At 36.7% G+C, this 20253-nt stretch overlaps 1 protein-coding gene across 2 annotated transcripts in view; it reads left to right on the plus strand.

Moving 5' to 3' along the window:
• Positions 1-20253, plus strand: part of pds5 (precocious dissociation of sisters 5) — a 24049-nt gene continuing 3796 nt past the window's right edge. The window contains exons 1-19 of one of the 2 annotated variants that reach the window (XM_053762544.2): positions 1-265; positions 2843-2932; positions 6722-6916; positions 8483-8673; positions 8956-9163; positions 10068-11114; positions 11403-11580; positions 12153-12341; positions 12868-12961; positions 13283-13466; positions 14180-14401; positions 15372-15509; positions 15837-15896; positions 16534-16693; positions 17198-17316; positions 17780-17923; positions 19090-19254; positions 19490-19588; positions 20089-20163. In XM_053762544.2, the coding sequence (XP_053618519.1) occupies positions 2852-2932; positions 6722-6916; positions 8483-8673; positions 8956-9163; positions 10068-11114; positions 11403-11580; positions 12153-12341; positions 12868-12961; positions 13283-13466; positions 14180-14401; positions 15372-15509; positions 15837-15896; positions 16534-16693; positions 17198-17316; positions 17780-17923; positions 19090-19254; positions 19490-19588; positions 20089-20163 (3549 nt within the window). In that variant the 5' untranslated portion in view covers positions 1-265; positions 2843-2851. The remainder of the gene's footprint in view (positions 266-2842; positions 2933-6721; positions 6917-8482; positions 8674-8955; positions 9164-10067; positions 11115-11402; positions 11581-12152; positions 12342-12867; positions 12962-13282; positions 13467-14179; positions 14402-15371; positions 15510-15836; positions 15897-16533; positions 16694-17197; positions 17317-17779; positions 17924-19089; positions 19255-19489; positions 19589-20088; positions 20164-20253) is intronic. The other variant, XM_053762545.2, reaches the window with a different exon arrangement.

Raw genomic sequence — 20253 nt, forward strand, 5'->3', positions numbered from 1 at the left:
GAATGACCTTGAACTGCACTACAACTGTTGCTAACTTCACTGTAGTTTTTCCCGCAGTTTGGCGTCCACAAGACATAAAATTATTAAAAAGAGATTTCTATGTATTTAGATCAATAGGACATATTTTACATTCGTTATTAATAATATAGTGACGCTTTAATGATATGATCATGTTTTACCTGTGATTGTTTTGTTTGAACTCTTGTGCTGTGGTGATTTTGTGTACATCGGGTCGGTCGGGAACACAGGCCCACGTCTATGACTTGTAAGTATTCTAGCCATTATGTACCGCTAATCTTCAATTTGTTACCTTATTTTTCTGAAATAGGTAGGCGTCCGTAACTACACAATATTTAGCGAGCACATATAAATGGATTAACCTCGAAATATATGTGATGTTTGCTTGTTTGATCGTAAAGATGAGGTTCTGTTAGCAAGTTAGCATACGCGTATTTTGTTGTATGAACCACGAGTGCAGTTTTTGTAGTCAACAACAACATATTTTGGACCAACTGCTCAATGTTTAACCAAGAAACATAATAAATTTAAATACATAATAGAATCTGAATTAATAGTTGATAGATGTGTGGAAATTGCTGATTACTTTTCAAATATTGTACACAGTCTCACCTCCAGTGTTTGTCAACTTTTTTGTTTGCATTATAATTGGTTATTTAATTTGTCGTATTTTTTGTTGAAACAATTTGTTCTGATCTAAGTATTTTATTTTGAGATGAAAGGAAACATTCCACATAGGTACACAAAACGGTTAAGTAACAGTTGATTCCTGAAATGTACATCAAGTTCCCTTTTAATTGGGCACCCATATTTTATATTTTATAAAGCACAGCTAGATATTTAGTAGGTTAGTATACATATATATATGATTTTCTAGTTGAACATTGGAACTAGTTTCTCTTTATAACTGATAAACTCTTAAACATAACATTAAAAGAAGTGTTTTGAGTTCAGTGTTAAACACTGAGTTGAAGTTCTTGTGCATTAAATATTCAAGCTGAAGTATGTTAAGTGTAACATGTGTATTCATCATCATGCATGCACAAGTGGATATGGAGAAATACCCATTCTAGATTGGAACCACACACATGAAAGTAAATTATATCCAATCAATATAGTTTCACAGCCTGGGAATGGTCACATATGTTAAGTAAATAACTTGGATTATAAGGCTTATAAATTTGTTTCTGAACAATTGTTTTTGTCATGAATCTGTAATATGTTGGAGACTGGTCAGTAAGTCATAGCTTTTTTCTTTTTTATTCAGATGAGAGAGTGCCGATGTGTTGTGTATGCCATGTTGTATGACTGTGATATTGGCATGCCATATAATTGCATGTCTATGCATTCGGTAGCTGGCATGCAAGTGTGTAAGGCACTAGGACATTCATCTCTGCCTTAATTCTATAAGTATTATTTGCCCATCAACCTTACATTAAGGGTTTAATTGTATAATTGTATTTCTGAATCATAAATTAATAATTCACATTATTTGTTTCATTTATTTTTTATTAACAGTCCAAGACAGATCTTGCTTACACCCTCTGTCAGCTATCTAATTAATAATTGTTGTAACTTGTGGAGTGTAATAAAATCTTTTTATACCTATTTGTATTTTTATCTGAGTACTTTAGCAGCATAAGTAATAGGAAATAACTAGAAAACAATATTTGACAGATGCATGTATATTATCAATGTTTATGTACACTGAATGTACTAATACTCAAATACCTAATGTTAATGATAACACTATCTAAAAACAATTGAGATTTTATAGTATTTCCTTTCACAGTGGTCCAATATAAATTTATAGTGGTGATGTCAAAGTTATGTTTTATTCATTAGGGTTGCTTAGTCATATTCTACTAACAAAAAATCAGACAAATGTCTGAATTAAAAACATATTTTAAAATAATATCCTTGGGTTTGTTTTAAAATACTTATTATTATTACTCCTTAATAAAATAATATAAGAAGGGAGGAAGATAACATAGATGTGAAAAATACAGGTTTTAAAATTAGAAGTAGGGGAAAGCTGAAAAAGAGATGAATGAAGTGCAATGGGAATATAAGGATATTGTTAAAAAGACAGTTGTAGATTGGCTGTAACATCAGATGGGGAATTGTGGAGGAGACTGACATGCTGTACTGACCCACACAAAGTGAGATTATGTTGAAAGTTACTCTTTATTATCATACTATGACGACCTCGGTGGCGCAGTGGTAAGATTCTTGCCACTGAACCGAGAGGTCCCGGGTTCGATCCCCGGTCGGGTCATGATGGAAAATGATCTTTTTCTGATTGGCCCGGGTCTTGGATGTTTATCTATATATGTATTTATTATAAAATATAGTATCGTTGAGTTAGTATCCCATAACTCAAGTCTCGAACTTACTTTGGGGCTAGCTCAATCTGTGTGATTTGTAATATATTTATTTATATTTATATTTATACCTAATAGGCACTGTTTTTTCTTATTAATTCAAGTTTGTTATGTACAGATATACTAGTAATTAAGCCAACAAAATCTTACTATACATAAAAAAGAAGCCAACATAAACCTTCTTCCGTAATTTTCTATACAACAGTCAAACTCGCAGTAGAGTTGTCAGTTACCTAAGAAACATAGATAATGATTTACCTTTATGTCAGGACCAAGCAAGACAGTTTAACATCCAAAACTGTCTTTATTATGAATTTAAGAAGATATATATATATATATACTCGTAGACATATATATATATGATAATGCTTTGTCTATAGATGTTTTGCCTTCAGTTACTATGAGGTGAAATATTTAAATACTGTTTTTATTGTCCACAGTTATTCAGCATGGCGGAAATAGTGTACCCACAAGGCTGTCGCCCCATCACCGATGACCTAGGTCCAGATGAACTGGTCCGAAGACTCAAGGTTAGTGTTCATTCAATATTTGTACCCACTGCAGAACTTGATTTATTAATCATAGAGAAAAGAATATGAATAAACACATATTGTGTTTGAAATAAGAATAATATTTGTGAGTGACCAGTGTCAATTTTATATTATCCCAAATTTAAAAGTACAAATGAAGATTCAAATTAATTCTATGTGTACATAATTATGTATGATGGTTAAATTAAAAATATAATTTATTAGCCGTCATACCTATCATCAATTCAATACTAATATTATAAGTGCGAAAAGTGATTATTTTTCCTTTTTCACTTTAAAATGGATCGTTGGGTTGAGGTGAAATTAGTGATTTACATCTAAGCCTTTCCCTGCAGTCCGGTAAAAATATAAGTTACAGTAGTATTTTTTTAAATTAGTTACTGTGTGGCAAGAAAATGTTCAATAGTGTTAAACCAGCTATTATTTTTAATACATACTACACGTCCAAAAATCCATCGTGTAAATTTTAAGTCTACTCTTATTTATAAGCGTAAATATTTCATGTTATAAAATCTCGTTCTTGAAATGCTATTAGCAATTTATCGCTATCAACTTTGGTATTCAATGCATTGAATTGCAGTGGACCCCAAGACTGCGTGTCAAGTTTATCTACATATTATACATCTTTATACCGCGGTAATAGGGGCGAATTTGCAATGAATTTGTGTACGTTGATGTGCATGACTGTGCAGAGAACTACCTCACAGAGATTACACTACTCGTGATCGCCACGCATTGTTAATAGAGGCGATTTTGCAATAGTTAGTTGATGTGCTGTTGGCAGTACATTTGAGCGAAGCCTTTTGTTCATCAATCAAACGAAAATTGTTATTTCCTTGCACTATATTAGACTATGTCTGGCTATACGTGCACTATGCAGTCAGTTTATTTCGAATTAGCTCTTGACCGTCGCTTCACCGTCGTTTCCTGTATTGGTACTCACTCAGGAAAAATCTGAGGGCAAAGTATCCTGTACCTGTCTATGTATGTATTTCAATTCTCACTATAGAGTCGATTCGCAGTGAGATACACCTAACCAATCACAGTACGCCATTGTGACGCGACGACAACCGCAATGTGTTTGGTTAGCTGCATCTCTGCGAATCGACTTGATAGTGAGAAGTGAAATGCAAACCCCCACTTCGTCCTCTCGACGGATTTGTTACACGCGTAGAAAAACCTGGTATAACTCATACTTTATACGAAATTACCACAGGAGCGTAGTCCCTGGGCACAGTTAGTAAAAGTATAAAATAGTCATTTGCAAATGACAATGTGTGTAATTTGACGACTGCTCCATGTACTTAATGTAAACAAATTTCAGCGATCGTGAATTGTATTGCATCGCGCTCATGTGGTGACGTAAGCGAGAGTAGCATCTCCGCCACGAAAGAAGTGCCGCGGCAATATGTGGATTATGTGGGACTATCAATAACATATCGGCCACTTTTTTGTTGTCGGCGACTGTTGCGTCCAGGGTCTTTTTCGGAGACGCGCGGATACTTTACCTGTAAATTTCGTTTATGTATTAAATTTATATGGTTACCATACTCGGGAGAGATAAATTAAATTGTGAATTATAATTAGGGATGAAGATATTTCCTGGATTTTCCTCCGTAAGATGTGAGAGTCCAGGGTTTGATTACCTACATTTTCTTCTCCACCTCGCTTCTCTTTGTTTTTAGCGGAAGTACACGTCGAAATAATTCTTGGTCGGTATAAATTTATTTTTTAAATCAAATTTGAAACCTCTCATTTCATCATGTAGTTAGTTCATGTTTTCTTAAAATAGTTTTCAATTTTTTTAAGATGTGTTGACATCTGAAGTAACAATTCCAAACAATAGTGTTTAGCAAAAAAAACTAACAGTTGCCATCAAAAGAACCTCAAGTTGCACAGCGGTGAGTTTTTAGGTCACGAGCGCATTTTCCCCGCCTTTGTACTGTTTTATCTTGGAAATGGTTTTGTTTTGCGGTTAGTAGTTAACGTTTAGCGCCTTTAAATTGAAAATAGATTTTTAAATTATTCCATTTCAACCGGCGAGGGAAAACATCTTGACACTTACACGGGTAAAACACTTACACACGGGTAAAAAAAGTACCTGAAGGAAGATTTTTTGTGTGTTTTTATTTTTGATCTGAATAGTTTTTGAGTATATAACATTAATTTGCGTAATTAGAAATCGACTATAAGTTACAAGTGCTTATGCGACTACTTGGCATTAGAGCCCTCTAATAATAGGTTGTGGTAAAAGATCAGATGTTTTCAGGCGACTTCAATGAAATCTGTTTATATAGTCTGGGTATATTAGAAATAACAAACGCACGTATTCACTCAGACAGCCACAAATCTACACAAAAACACGCACGTGCACGCGTTACACAGTCAGTGTGCACCGACCTTTAGTGATAACCACATCACATAGCTAGAACCTACGCACCTGTCTATGTATCTAAAGTACTTTCTAAATTGTTCTTTACTACTTACCATTAATCCAGAATCCAGTCCGATTAAGTAGTTCTAGCCGTTAGCGCGTTTTAACACACAATCGAACGTTTAAATAAATAAACAAAAATGTCATCGTCGTCTCATTATTATTATAAATACGCTACGCCACGCCAACTTTTAGACGTTGAAAAATCTCCTAATTTTAGTCAAGTACGAAGAGAAAAATTGCAATGTTTACTCAATATTTTTTTTACATTCTAGGTAGGTATCTTTAGAATCCGCGAGATAAATATAGAATGTATTATGTAATTAAATACATAAAGACTTACGTGCCAAAACAAACACCCAGAAACCACTGTGGCACAAAAATGCACGGCTATTTTTCTCATTCGACCCACTCAGCGTTTGTTGATATACATTTTTGTTACTCTTCCGTAAAATGGCCCTTATCGTTGGGGTTGTCATACGTGCCGTACATGCGCGACTGTCACTTGGACTGTCCCATCCCGTGATACGACGTGTCCCGTGTTTCGACAACCTAAATATATCTTTCAAAAATATGCCCGAATCGACCCATCTTTTTTATTTATGATAATTTATTGCCACAAAAATAGAATTTGTGAAAGGTATAGAATAGAGAATATTTCTATTCTAACTATCAACCTTTGGGTCATACAGAGATAAATTTAAAATATGCTTTTTGGTGTTATATCTGACTAAAAAGACCTAAATAGTTTCTATATTTTCTCTCAATATGTAAATTACACGAGATATAAAAAAAAAGCACGATTGCTTTCTAGAGGTTAGAGCAACCCTACTTATCGTACATATAAATATTCAGCGATAGTACATACTATATGTGGAAAAGAATTTATGCAACGAATATCTAGGCTGTATGTAATAATGGTTACACCCCAGGATAATATAAGTAATTGCTGTGGTTTCCTCGCAGGTTTTCTTCAGTGGAAACCATGGTGCTTATTTTATTACATGCAATGCACACTCACAGCTAAATTGTTTTGAATTCTGAAGTGCTGGGCGCTTAAGCCATATCCATATTACCATACTAATAATATAAATTCGGAAACCTTCTGGAGTAACATAGGCAACTTTTTTAAATTATGTCGTAGTAGGTAGTGGTAATATCCTTTTCTTTTTTCATTTTAACTTGAGAACTGACTGTGAAATCACCACACAATTTTCTCAAAATATGTTTATGGAAATCCTGGTCTAGTCATCTTCAAAACTAACTTCAAGACGAACTACTTAATATATCTGTTCTTATGGCTATTGTCTTAAGTGTTCTTTTTCTTTTCACAGGTACTGGCCCATACCCTGCAGGGTTTGGGCCAGGATGAGGGTATGTACCAGCAGTACATTCCACTGGCGCTACACCTGGCTGACGACTTCTTCCTGACACACCCGTCACGTGACGTCCAGCTGCTCATAGCATGCTGTATCGCTGATGTACTTAGGGTATACGCACCTGAGGCGCCTTATAAAGACCAGGAACAGGTAACCAGGAGTTTCTACTAAATACGACTTATATGCGGCACTAGGTATCTTCCAGGTTCTCTTCTCCTAGTACTTCATTTGGCTTTTTCTTTGTATTTTCTTCTTATTTCTTGCTGGCACCTGTCACGAGACGTCCTACTGCTCATTGAGTGCTGTATCGCTGATATACTCAGGGAGTACGCCTATGAGGCGCCTTATAAAGACTAGGAACAGGCAACCAGAGGTTTCTACTAAATCTTACGATTAATATGCCGCGCTTGGTATATATTCTAGATTTTGGTCTCCTGGTACTTCAGTTGGCTGAGTTCTTGCTAGCATCTGTCACGGGACGCGTTGCGTGTTGTAATATAGACTCGGAAAAGAATGACGAGTTTCAATTAAACCTTACGAGCTTTGGGTATCTACCAGGTCATTTTCTCCAAGTACTCCATCTAGCTGACAGTTGACACTGCCAGGGGACGTCTAATGACGGCTTTACAACATTGACAAATAGTTCGTCGAACTTTCGAATTGAACGTCGGTTTCGAGTTTATTGCCGATTCTTACTTACGTTAAATAAAACCTCTCGTGCAAACTACACAATGTACGCTTTCAGGTATCAAGGTACAATAACTTATGAGATAAATATCTCTATGGTATCTGTATATAAAATGTGGTGTTTTTTTATGAACCAAGTCACGTGTACCAAAAGTGTGTACTATACATAGTTGGATATTTTCATTTAGCATTCATGAATATATGAATTTCGTTTGAATATCAAACACGTGTACACTTTACATGAGTATAACTTTTCACTTATATTGCAGTAACACAATACTCATTGCTAAACGTTTATTTTTGTACAATACCGCTTTCGAACGAATAAATTATAGTAAACTATGTAGCATTGCCAGAATGGAATAATTTTGCAATATTCTGAATCAATTTTTGATGTCGAGTTTCCGGTTAAGACTACAATGAGCAATTAATCATCATGATAAGCAATGTTTTCACATAAAAGTTAATAAAATACAAATTATTTTCGTTTTTGTACATTTGCTAACTTTTAATATCTTTTTTTTTGGTTGTTTACTTATATGTCCGCGAAAATGTCGATGTGAATTATTGAAAAAAAAAACCTAATAACGTGCGCTTTATGTTTGCATCATAAAATGTTCAATGCGTGTAACAGGAAATATGGAACATTACCCTACTTACATATAACATAAGTACTCCGTTACAAATTTATGTCCTCTATGATCTGTATGTCAAGACAGGGTAAAACTCAAATTTAAATTTAATTTTTCATATGTAGTCTCATAAAAACAATGAGACAGATTTTAAGACATGTCAATATTAGATTGACTTAAATTTTTTTCGTCGTCTTCATCATAACTGTTCTTGATTTATAGGCTATACAATTTGACGACATCTTTTTGGATTTTTTTATTATTTTTTATTAAAAATTATTTTATTTTTTTATTATTATTATAAAACCTAATTTTCCAAAAAGATGTCACATTTTTATTATAGAACATCTTTTCCACTCTTAAAGCAGTTAATGAAATTTCGTTATCTAACCCTCAGGTGAAGACAATATTTCTGTTCCTCATCAACCAGCTCCAAGGTCTGCGAGACCCGAAGGACCCAGCCTTCAAACGCTACTTCTACTTACTAGAGAACCTCGCCTATGTGAAGTCATTCAACATGTGCTTCGAGCTGGAGGACTGCCAGGAAATATTCTGCGAGCTGTTCTCACTCATGTTCAAGATTGTTAAGTAAGTAATCTCTCAATCTGTATGCTAATAGCGCAGCTGCTGATAACCCTCGCTTATGGGAAGTCATTCGACATGTGCTTCGAGCTGGAGGCCTGCCAGGAGATATTCGAGATGGAGGTTTTATTTCACTTTATAAATGGAGGATTATAGAAAGCGAAGTGTACCATATTCACTATACCCACTTATAGTAAAAAAAAACTGCTATATATAGCTATAGGAATAAAAACTGTCATAAACTTACACTGTTACAACTTAGCTACAAAGCGAATATTTTGTTGACAGCACTGAGCACTCGTCAAAGGTGAAATCTTTCATGTTGGACGTGCTGTGCCCGCTGATCACGGAGTCGGATGTAGTGTCGAACGAGCTGCTGAACGTGATCCTGATCAACCTGGTGGAGCCGAACAAGCGCGAGCACAAGCACGCCTACAACCTGGCCAAGGAGCTCATCGTCAAGACCAGTGAGACTCTCGAGCCCTACATACAGGGGGTCAGTGGAATTTAGTTCTTATTCTGCGATATTTGCTGACAAAATAGCTTTGCTCTGTTGGGAATTTCGGAGAAACTTCTATAGATGAAAACAAGAGAAGAATTTATATGGAAATTTCATCTAGTAGACCCTTGAAAGAAAAAGAGTCATTGTGTAATTTGTATCATGTGCCACTTGCAGTTCTTTGCCCTTTCTTGCAGTGACTGTGAAGTGTGGTTCCGCCCTATAATGTAACCACTCCATATCCTCCTGTGGATATAGTATAAGTCGACTAACACATAGCCTAGCTAGTTGATTGGCAACGATAGCATTCAAGAAAGGTTGGAAACTGTAATATAACTAAAGATTACTTCTTTAGTTATGTCACTTAGCTTCAAATATTGCTTACTTGAATGGTAGTGACCTCTGATCCTATGTATTGCGTTGTGTGAATTTTATTAAAATATTTATAGTTTTGTTGACATTGATGCAAAAACTAAGAGTTAACGCGCTTGTTTTCAATGTTATGCGTATATTGTACTCTTTAACTCAATATTCTATACATTTGCAATTATAAGATACAAATATATTATCTTTATCACCCAATAACTCTTAACTACAAAGCTAATTAGATAAGAAAGGATTTTATGATAAGAATATGTTTACTAGGCTATATATATATGTCCATGTATTTATCAATATGCACTAGATTTATCAATATGGATCATCGATTCTGATAATCTCCTCAAAATCTATTTTATAACTTGTTTTCTTATCGTAAGATAAAACTGACGTAAGTCAATTATAAATATTTATTTATATATCTATAATTATTTCTGAGGTGAGCTAATTCAATTTGAATGTGTTCAGGCATTATCTTAATAAATTATAGTTTAATAAATAACTAATATGTTTTTGTTCATAGTTCTTCAATCACGTCCTAATTCTCGGCAAAGAAGAAAAATCATTGGCGATATTCTCAAAAGTGTACGAGTTAATATACGAATTATACCAATGCTGCGCTAGCATCCTATTGGCCGTCTTACCCCAGCTCGAGTGCAAGCTAAAATCGGCCCAATTCCAAGAGAGACTAAGCGGAGTTGCCTTGCTCGCTAGGATGTTTTCGGAACCTGGTTCAGAACTCGCCAAGCAATATCCAGCTTTATGGCGAGCGTTTTTAGGGCGATTCAACGATATCTCCGTACCGATAAGAATCAAATGCGTCCAATACTGCATGCATTTTTTGGTGCATCATCCGGATTTGAGGAAGGATATAACAGATACGTTGAAACTGAGGCAACACGATGCTCATGAGCAAGTGCGCTACGAAGTTGTTATGGCCATCATTGCTACGGCCCAGAGGGATTTCCAAGCGGTAGCTGAGTCTGAAGACTTACTACATTTCGTTAGAGAAAGAACTCTTGATAAGAAGTTCAAAATTCGCAAAGAAGCGATGTCGGGTTTGGCGATGATTTACAAGAAATTCTTAACAGAAGAAAGCGTCCCGCCCGCGACTGAGCGCGCTGTACAGTGGATCAAAGATAAAATATTACACGGGTATTACATGACCGCTTTAGAAGACAGACTATTAGTCGAACGACTTCTAAACACATCTTTAGTCCCTTATACTCTGCCTGCTCCGATTCGCATGAAGAAGTTATATTATTTGATGTCAAATGTCGATGATAACGCGACAAAAGCGTTTATTGAGCTTCAAAAACACCAGTTGGCCGTAAGACGTACTGTCGCAGAATGGATAGATTTACATAGGAAGCCGCAAACGCCGGCGGTACAAAAGGAATTGATCGCTAAGGTCTTACACATAAGTTCCAAATTCCTACCAGAGTCAGTGAAGGCGCAGGAGTTTTTGAACAAATTCTCGGCGCATATGAAAATGGCCCCGGAGTTGTTGGCGGGAATGGAGACCATTTTGAACCCGAATGTGAGCTGTGAAGTTTGCGTGCGCACCACTGTGAGTATACATTTATGTATTTGTAATAAAAGAAAATGTTTTTATTACATTTAATATCTGTAAAATGTCTCTTTCTCATAATGTCTCTTTCGAAAAATATCTATTTTGCCCAATTTATTTTTGGCAAAATGTCGCGTAATCTAAGTGAGATTAAAAATGATTTCAAAAAATAATTATTATATTATGATTTTACTGTAAAACTAAAGTTATCCAAAGTCTTTCTATATACATTGAATTTTTTTTTATGAATTTCTCATAAATCTGTTAACATTAATCACATTTTCACAGTCAAATGTCCTGAAGAAACTAGGCCAGCCAGTCATGACGAACTTGTACTATAACACGGTCAAAATGCTTCTCGAACGAGTCAGCTCAGTGATGATTGACCACGATTCTCTGCTCATACTGGTCGGCTATGTGGAAGGTGCCGTGAAGGGCACTGACCCGGCCATAGCGGAAGAATGTGGTAAGTAATTAATTTCTTTTATATTTTTATGGAAGATTAGTTAGAATTTTATTTCGAGAATAAAAATTCCCTTCTTGAATATAAGTAATCACAGAGAGTAAGCCAATACTTTTGTATATGTTATATTTTACGGTGTGGTGGAGGCCCTTCGGTGTGATGTAGGCCGGACCCACTTATTACAAAATTTGCAGACTGGCCAAGTCCCCTTCTGGAAAATTGTCTAGATACGCCCATGATGCCAACTGCCTTTTCTGGAGGTTATTTATGACAGAAGCTTAATACACAAATTTCATTACTATAAGAATACACAAACAGTATCGTTATATCCCTTACGGGTTTGACAGAGCCGAGAGTTGCGAAATTCTAAGGCCGTATGGGCTGTATGGGCTTATTGGTGGAATTGATATTAAATAGTGACAGGTTGCTAGCCAAGAATCTTCAATTTATAGCCCTTTTATTTGATTTACTTTTACAATCTACGCGGGCGGAGAAAAGAATTATTTTTATATGTCGTTCCCAAACTAGCTTGGAAGTTTATGTTTTAAAATTAATGCCTGCTCTATGGTTTCCAGGCATAGACATAAAGAAAGCGGCGGAACGCGGCTTGAAACTACTAGTTATGCTGTCGTTCGTGTTCCCCGCACATTTCCTGCACGAAGACGTTCTGGATCGGCTCACTTCTCTGCTGGAGTTGGACGACGAAAGCGTCGCGCCGCATATACTCGCCGCGCTCACTTTCCTTGGCAAATACCGACCTCTAAGTAAGTAATTATAAGTACTGCTGCAGCATTTGGCGCGTGTGGTTCCCGTCCTAGAATATGACCACTCCGTATCCTACCGTGGATGTCGTGCGACGCGACTAACGGCTCTTCCACACTATCGCTGAAGTCGTACGGAGTGTAAGTAAATTGTGTAATTTGTATGTGAGCTTTTTTTACTCCAAGGAAATGAAAGGCAATGTTCCTTGACAACAACTTTCGCATAGAAGTTTGACGTCAGGCAGGCAGTCGGCTGTAAAGTAATAATCGTGTCAATCTCAACCTTGACGTTGGCAAAATCATCGTTTCGACGAACGATGAAGCCATAACAAACAAAAAAGTGATAACCGAATCTTCAAAACTTTAAGGAATCGCTTGTAAAATAATTACAAGCGATTCCGGGCCATCGCAGAAGGTTAACTGTTACATTATATATTAGCATTGAGTCCACCTATTGTACTTCTACAAATTGTGTTTTGTTAATAAAGTTTAAATAAATAATTATTAATATGCTTATTTATTTTTCCAGGCGAGGCGTGCCCGACATTATTCCCAAGACTGATCACACTCTGCAAAGCTTACGCTGAAGTTGGTACTCCGAAACAGGCCAAGAACGCTGTCAGGTATCCATATTATAAATGCGAAAATCTATCTGTCTGAGATGCTAAACAGCTGGAATGATTTTAATGAAATTTGGATAGGCGACATACGAGGTATTTCTTTTTAAAATTAACCTCTTTAAGTGCTGTGTGGGGAGGGTGTTTGTATGAAATAACCATTCCTTCTCTCAGTCTCGGAATTTTGTTTACATATTTTATTTAAAATTTATTGCACAAAATATAATTTATAATTCCAATTAATAGGAGTTTCAAAAAATTGCGGTCCACACTTAACTTTTTACCCGTCTGGAAAGTATTTAAACGACATCCATTCGCATGTTCCAGATGTCTGTTCGTGAACGTGCCCGATCAGCGCACGCAGATCTTCACAGAAATCCTGGACACTCTGAAGGCGACTCTCAACCCGCAGTCGGAGCACTACCGCACGGCCATCGTCACGCTAGGACACATCGCACATAACTTGCCCGACAACTTCCCAGTACACATCAAGAATATTGTGTCCAGAAAGGTAAATTCAGACTCTACATCGGCTCCGGTGGAGAAGCGGCGGTGTAATGGTTAAGACCTATGGACCGAAAGGTCTCAAGTTCGAATCCTATTCGAGCCACGTGAGTTTGTATACCAATCTGACTCATGTGTAACAGCTTTCATAGACCTGCTTCCGGTGAAGGACAAAATATCGTGAGGAAACCTGCACACTGGTTGATAATTAACTTGTGTGTAAAATGGAGAAGGCAAAGAATAGCAAACCACTCCATTAGTGCTAAGAAAGTCATTGTGTTTCTTTCCTCGTACCACGACCCTCAGTCATGAGGAATACCGCCCTCAGTCATGAGGAATACCGCCGACCGCAGCGTTTGAAACGCAGCCTAATATAAAATAGGACTAGGTATATCAAGTTTTTATCATTTTTTTACTGACTGCATCTATTAGGCGATGTAATTTTTTGTAATTAAATCACCCGATAAGTTTCTGATAATAAAATTTTTGTAATTATTTTCAGATAAATAAAGGGTTATTCTACCACAAGAAAACCTCTATCCATACATAAAATAGATTGTATATTACAATAATTACCTAGTCCAACATCTTCAATGTCTATTTCCAGAGGAATTAGAAGAAGAATTATACATATAGTTGTCTAAATAATTTATCAAATATTTAAGTAATAATTTATCAAATACGGTAAGCTCAATTGAAACATTTATATTTGGATTGCAGATAGTGAAAGAGCTTCTAGTCCGCGAAGGCGGCGGCGGGCCCAACGCGCCCGAAGGGGAGTGGTGTAGCGAGGAGGAGTTGCCCGAGGAAACCCGCTGCAAGCTGGAGGGGCTCAAATGTATGGCGCGGTGGCTGCTGGGCCTCAAGAAGGACGAGCTGTCTGCACAGAAGACCTTTAGGATGCTTAACGCTTTTATTGTGCATAAAGGAGATCTGTTGCAGGTATTTTCATTCATTCAAACACTTTAAAAATAATCCTCCATTTTCCAACGCGCCACAGGTGAAGTGCCCAAAACATTGGCAGCGCCGTTTCGTCACTGTATTGCGAGAGTTATACGCTGAGCAAATGGAATGCCAGCTTTCAAATCTCCTGTTGTCTCCGGTAGCGCGTCGTGATGTCTCTTGAAATAAAGCCACGGACACACTAGGGAACATATGACGCGCAACGTTCTTTTCTTTTTATTACAATTTGCATGATTGAGATCGACTATGTGTATTTTCACTCGAGTCAATGGTATCCGTGAGATAGATTATATGTTGCGCGTCAAATGTTGCTTAGTTTATTAATAGCTTTAACTTTTAGATTTTGGAGATATTTGATGTTGTGTAAGTTATTAATATTTACCAAAGTGAATGCAAAATAATAATAACAAAGTAACGATATTGATTCCCTCCCTGATATCCATTTGGCTTAGGCTCGTGCTATCAGTATGCCGGTTTATCGGAAGCCGAGAGAAGAAAAGAAATATAAAAGTAATAATAATAACAGACCTGACATTGTATTACAAGATAAATAAAACTACATACCTTATAGACATAGCAGTACTGAATACGCATAATCTCACAAAAACTATTACAGAAAAAATCCACAAATACACAGACCTGAAATATGAAATATCTAGGATATGGAATTAAGATAAAGTTTTTTTCCCCTTATTATTGTCCACAACTGGTGTAATTCCCAAGCATTTGCATGATTCCCTCAAGCTATCCGATCTCAAACCACTTACATATATTAATGTGTAGAAAGCAGCAATCTTTAATGCCTGCCGAATAGTTTATGGTTAAGTTTATGGACTCTACAGACATTGACACCTCAACATAAATATCAACGACACACGGACTGACTCCCTTAACTAAAAATGTTAAATATAAATAATATTAACAGCAATATATTGTGATGTCGTGACAGCAAAAGCAGGTGTCCCGCGCGGAGATGGCGCACCTGCGGCTGGCGGCGGGCGCGGCCATGCTCAAGGTGTGCGAACAGAAGGGCGTCGGCGACCAGTTCACCGCCGAACAGTTCTACAACCTCTCGCATCTCATCATCGTGAGTTTCCGTTCTACCGTGCACATTTTCTGATATATAGCCTATATATAACTTGGATGAGGTAGCATTCTAATGGTGAAAGAATTTTTGAAATCGGTTCACCTCTTTATAATACTAGTATAGATATATAATGTTAAAATATAAAATATATAGATGAAACCTTCAGGAGTAACATAGGCTACTTCTTTATTATGGTTTCACCCGAGCGATGCCGGGACGGACTTCTAGTATTATATATTAATTGAAAGAAGAAAAAAAAACAGTTTGTCAAAAATACTACAAATGTTATTGAAAATATATTGAATTACATCAAATTTTCTCTTTCAGGATGAAGTTCCACAAGTCAGAGAAACATTCGCTGCAAAATTACATAAAGGATTATCAAAGGTACTAAATGTTATAAGTAAATAAGTTTATAAAAAAATATCGTTACGTTATTTTTAAATGTATCGATTTATATCAGTAAAAGTAGTGGTATGATAGTAGTAGACGGTAGTGGGGTGATGGTTGAGACGTCCGCCTGTGGATCGAAAGGACCTAGGTTCGTGCGACATACCAATCTCTCATGTATAGTAGTTTTCATCGACCACTACTTGCTTCCGGTGAAGGAAAACATCATGAGGAAACCTGCACACTGGTTGATTATTAATTGTGTGTGAAATGGAGAAGGCAATGGCAAACCACTCCATTAACAGCGCCAAGAAAGTCGTTGCGTGTGTTTCATTTCATTTTTATCGAAGTTTGTTTGTTAGACAAGTTAATTAACCTCCGATTTTGATTATTTATTTCGCTACAAATTTTGAACTGCTGAACCGATTTTGACCAAACACCTAATATCTAAGAACCACCCGCATAAGAAATTCGCATCCAAATCGGTTCACCCGTTGATGAGCTACGGTGCCACGTACACAAACAGTCAAATTTATAACACCCCTCTTTTTGCGACGTAGGTTAGTCTAAATCAGATTTTTATTTTTTTTGTCATACCAAATGTTAGATTCAAACGAAATTCGATTATATCCAGGGTATCCCGAACAAATGTCTGCCGCTGGACTTCATGGGCATGTACGCGCTGGGGGGGCGGGAACCGGACAGACGCATCCGGGGGCTGCTGCGGCAGTACATGCTGGCCGACGTCGTGCGGCGCCGCGAGTACGTGCGCAACATCACCGTGGGCACTAAAGGTAAACCACACCGCAAGACCGCGACACATTGCTGCGTCGACACACTGGCGTGCGTTGACGCATGTCGATACTTCGTACAATTTCTGTGTCTCTGTCGATGGACGTTGAAACGACGGAGAGCGAGTGAGTTGCAATTTGATTTTTGTAAATGTGAACATTGCAAAAAAGAGAATAAAATTGTTTTTAATTATTCAATAAGAATCGACCAACTATTAATCTATCTGTACACAACGTTAATGTACTCAATACCACCCAAGTGGTACTCAAACGCTAGGAACGCCGCTAATATCACACACACACACGCACACACAGATAATGTGTGTATGTACATTGTACATGCTTTAGTGTGTCATGTATGTTGACTTATGGGCACCAATAACTAATAATAATCTATAAATACACAAGACAATATTTTAATCGATTGCTACAACAACTATTAGTAGACACGTAGTTTAGGCTATTAAACATAGAATATAATTGAACACTACGCATCGTGCACTGCAGTGGAGCGCGCGGTGAGCCAGCTGCCGCACATCCTGCCGGACTACATGCTGGTGTTCGCGGTGCCCGTGCTCACGCACGACCCCGCCTTCACCGCCTACGACAACGTCGCGCAGCTCAAGGTATACCGCCAGCCGCTCTCAGAAACGGTGTTCAGCCACACTTGTACAGCTAAGTGAAAAAAAAAAAACGGTCAAGTTCGAGTTTAAGAAGGTTACGTACTCGTCTACGATTTATTATAGGTTTTCCTGTAATCTACATGATAAATGCGAAAGTTTGTAAAGATGTATGTGTGTATGTTTGTTCTCTTTCACGTGAAATCTACTGGACATGAAATTTGGTACATGGAGAATAAAACCTGGAACAACACATAGGGTCCTTTAAATTCCCACGGGAGCGAAGACCCGGGGCGCAGCTAGTATATATATAAATGATAGTATTAATCCTTGTTCCATCTATGACCTGTCTTGGGCCAGCCTTATCGCCTATACTGCTTTATTTAAACTAAATTGAAATATGACATTAAAAAAATATTTTTTTCATCTCGTTATTTTAATTTAATTATGTATTATGTATATTTTTCAGGTGGTGAAGAATTGTTTATGGTTCATCCTGGAACCGCTGATCACCCGCAACGATTTGTACTGCTACGGGTTCTACAAGAGCCTGGTGGAGAGGATGAAGTGTCACAAGGACGCCCTCAATGAGACTGACGATTCTGTTAACTATGTAAGTTTTGTGTCTTATCTAAAAAGTGAAATTTATATTTATATTTTCATGGATTTTATTTCAAAAGTTACCGGTTAAGAGTTAGTATCCGTTTGTCAAAGTTAAGAGTTAAGTATTGAAAATATAATTACAATAATATTTCCTATTTATTTTAATGCTATCTATATATAATTATTAAATAATACGAAAAAGAATAGAAGAAACAATTAGATAACGCTAAAAAGAAAATACGAAAGTTAATATTGTTTTGCCTTTTACTTTTTATTCTAAATTTAATAAATGTGTTTTGTCACATTCTGTCAATGTTGATAAAACATGTGATCGAAATTGGAAACATAAATATATTTTTTACATCAATTACTTAATAAAACTGATTAATTAAAGCGTAGAACTGAATATACGATATATATATAAAGCGTAGATATTGAATTCATGTGTTTATTTATTTAAATACTTTCGTCCCGGTTTTTTATTAACCACAAACGTAAATTAAACATTTTTTGTATTTACTATTACTGTTATTTGCTACAAAAAGTAAGTGTGCCAATTTTCAGCTTTTTATCTTGAAAATTGTATTAATTCCCATACAATTTTTCACCCCCCCTTATGAAGGGGTAAGGAGGGGGTTGAGGGTTAATTTTCAGAAAAATCTGAAACACGTATTCATTACTTTGTTGTAAACAACCAAAATCCAAATTTTCAAGTCACTAACTTCAACGGTGTAGAAATTTCATATTTACAGATTTCACCCCTTTCACCTCCTTTGGAGTAGAATTTCCAAAAATCCTCTCTTAGTGATCACCTACATACCAAATTTCAGCTTCTCTGCAGTTTCGGGTGTATGTTGTCTGTCAGGCAGTCAGCTAGTCAGTCAGTCACTCAGTAACGGAAGAGTTTTATACTGATATATTGATATATACTTCAATTTTCAATTTTATTATATGTATTGATGATCTGGCTATGTCTGTGTGTTTAGTTATTTAAATACGTGTATTTATTTTATGTACTACCAAGTGAATCGGGCGTGTGATTTCAGAGAATATATGCGATTCGGCGACGTCTATGTGTTCGTTTATTTAAATATCTATATATATATTTTTAATGTCGGATGCGTTCAGTTATTTGAATACGCGTATTTATTGCATGCACTACATGTGTGATTTCAGAAAATGTGGGCGACGTGCGACCTGGCGATGTCCGTGATCTGGTCGCGGTCGGCGTCGTTCGAGCTGCGCGAGTTCCCGGCGGACGCGCGCGTGCCGCGCATGTACTTCGCGCCGCAGCCCGACTACTTCGTCAACACGCGCGTCTTCCTGCCGCCGGAGCTGCAGGTTCGTTTTCACAATCAGAATGCTGGAATTCGCTGGGGCTTCCCTAGACCCTATGTGCTATTCCAGGTGTATTCTACCCGTGTACCAGCCTGGTACATTGAGTTGCGTGAAATAATACATCTTCACAAACTTTCGCATTTATATTATTAATAAAATAAATATTTGTATTGTTGTTTATCACTACATCTGTCTGTCTGTATAACTTCCTAACTAATAACATTTATTTCCCCCACAGTTCCAGCCGAAGCGGTCGCAGCCCTCGGAGGCGGGCAATGCCCGCGGTAAAAAACGCGCTAGACCCGCACCTGAACCCACCAACACCAACGATGTTGAGGTATGGACTTTTGTTGCTGTTGTACACCATTACTTTTTGTTAAGTTCATTTTCATTTCCAGAGATCAAAAGCCGCTAATTCAGTTAATTTATTAAACGTACAGGTCGTGTTTTATGACAGTCATAAAAAACCGTATTTTTTTAGTTTGAATTTGACAGTTCTTATGTTACCGAAGTAAATGATTGTTGAAAAGTAAATATGAATATTCTCGATATTTTTGAGTGTTCATTATATTTAATTGTAATAATTTTGATATATACTTTATAATAGTCAACCATAAGCCAGAATAAAACCTTGAAAATTTTCCAAGCACCGAATTCCACTTAACAGATAAATCAAGAAATTAAGTGAATAAGCAATTAATAATTTGAAGGCATTAACTGAACGTGTAATTAGTAGTTCATCAATCATATTTTAACCCTTCTAACGCCATGTTATATTTTGTTATATCATTAAAAAGTAGCGTACAATGTATGAAAGTCCCGTGTAAATGTTTCAAGCTGCCGGTGTCGAGGTCGGGCAGTATCGACGCTAAGGTAATGCTGTGTAGATCCGACGACTTCTGTCTCGACCTTGTTAGTATATTGTATACTTATTTTGGTTCTTGTGTGTGTTTTGTAGATTTTTTTTAATGGAGAATGCTCATATACATATATGAAAAAAAT

The sequence above is a fragment of the Plodia interpunctella genome, chromosome 22 (genome assembly GCF_027563975.2).
Source record: "Plodia interpunctella isolate USDA-ARS_2022_Savannah chromosome 22, ilPloInte3.2, whole genome shotgun sequence".
Lineage (NCBI taxonomy): Eukaryota > Metazoa > Arthropoda > Insecta > Lepidoptera > Pyralidae > Plodia > Plodia interpunctella.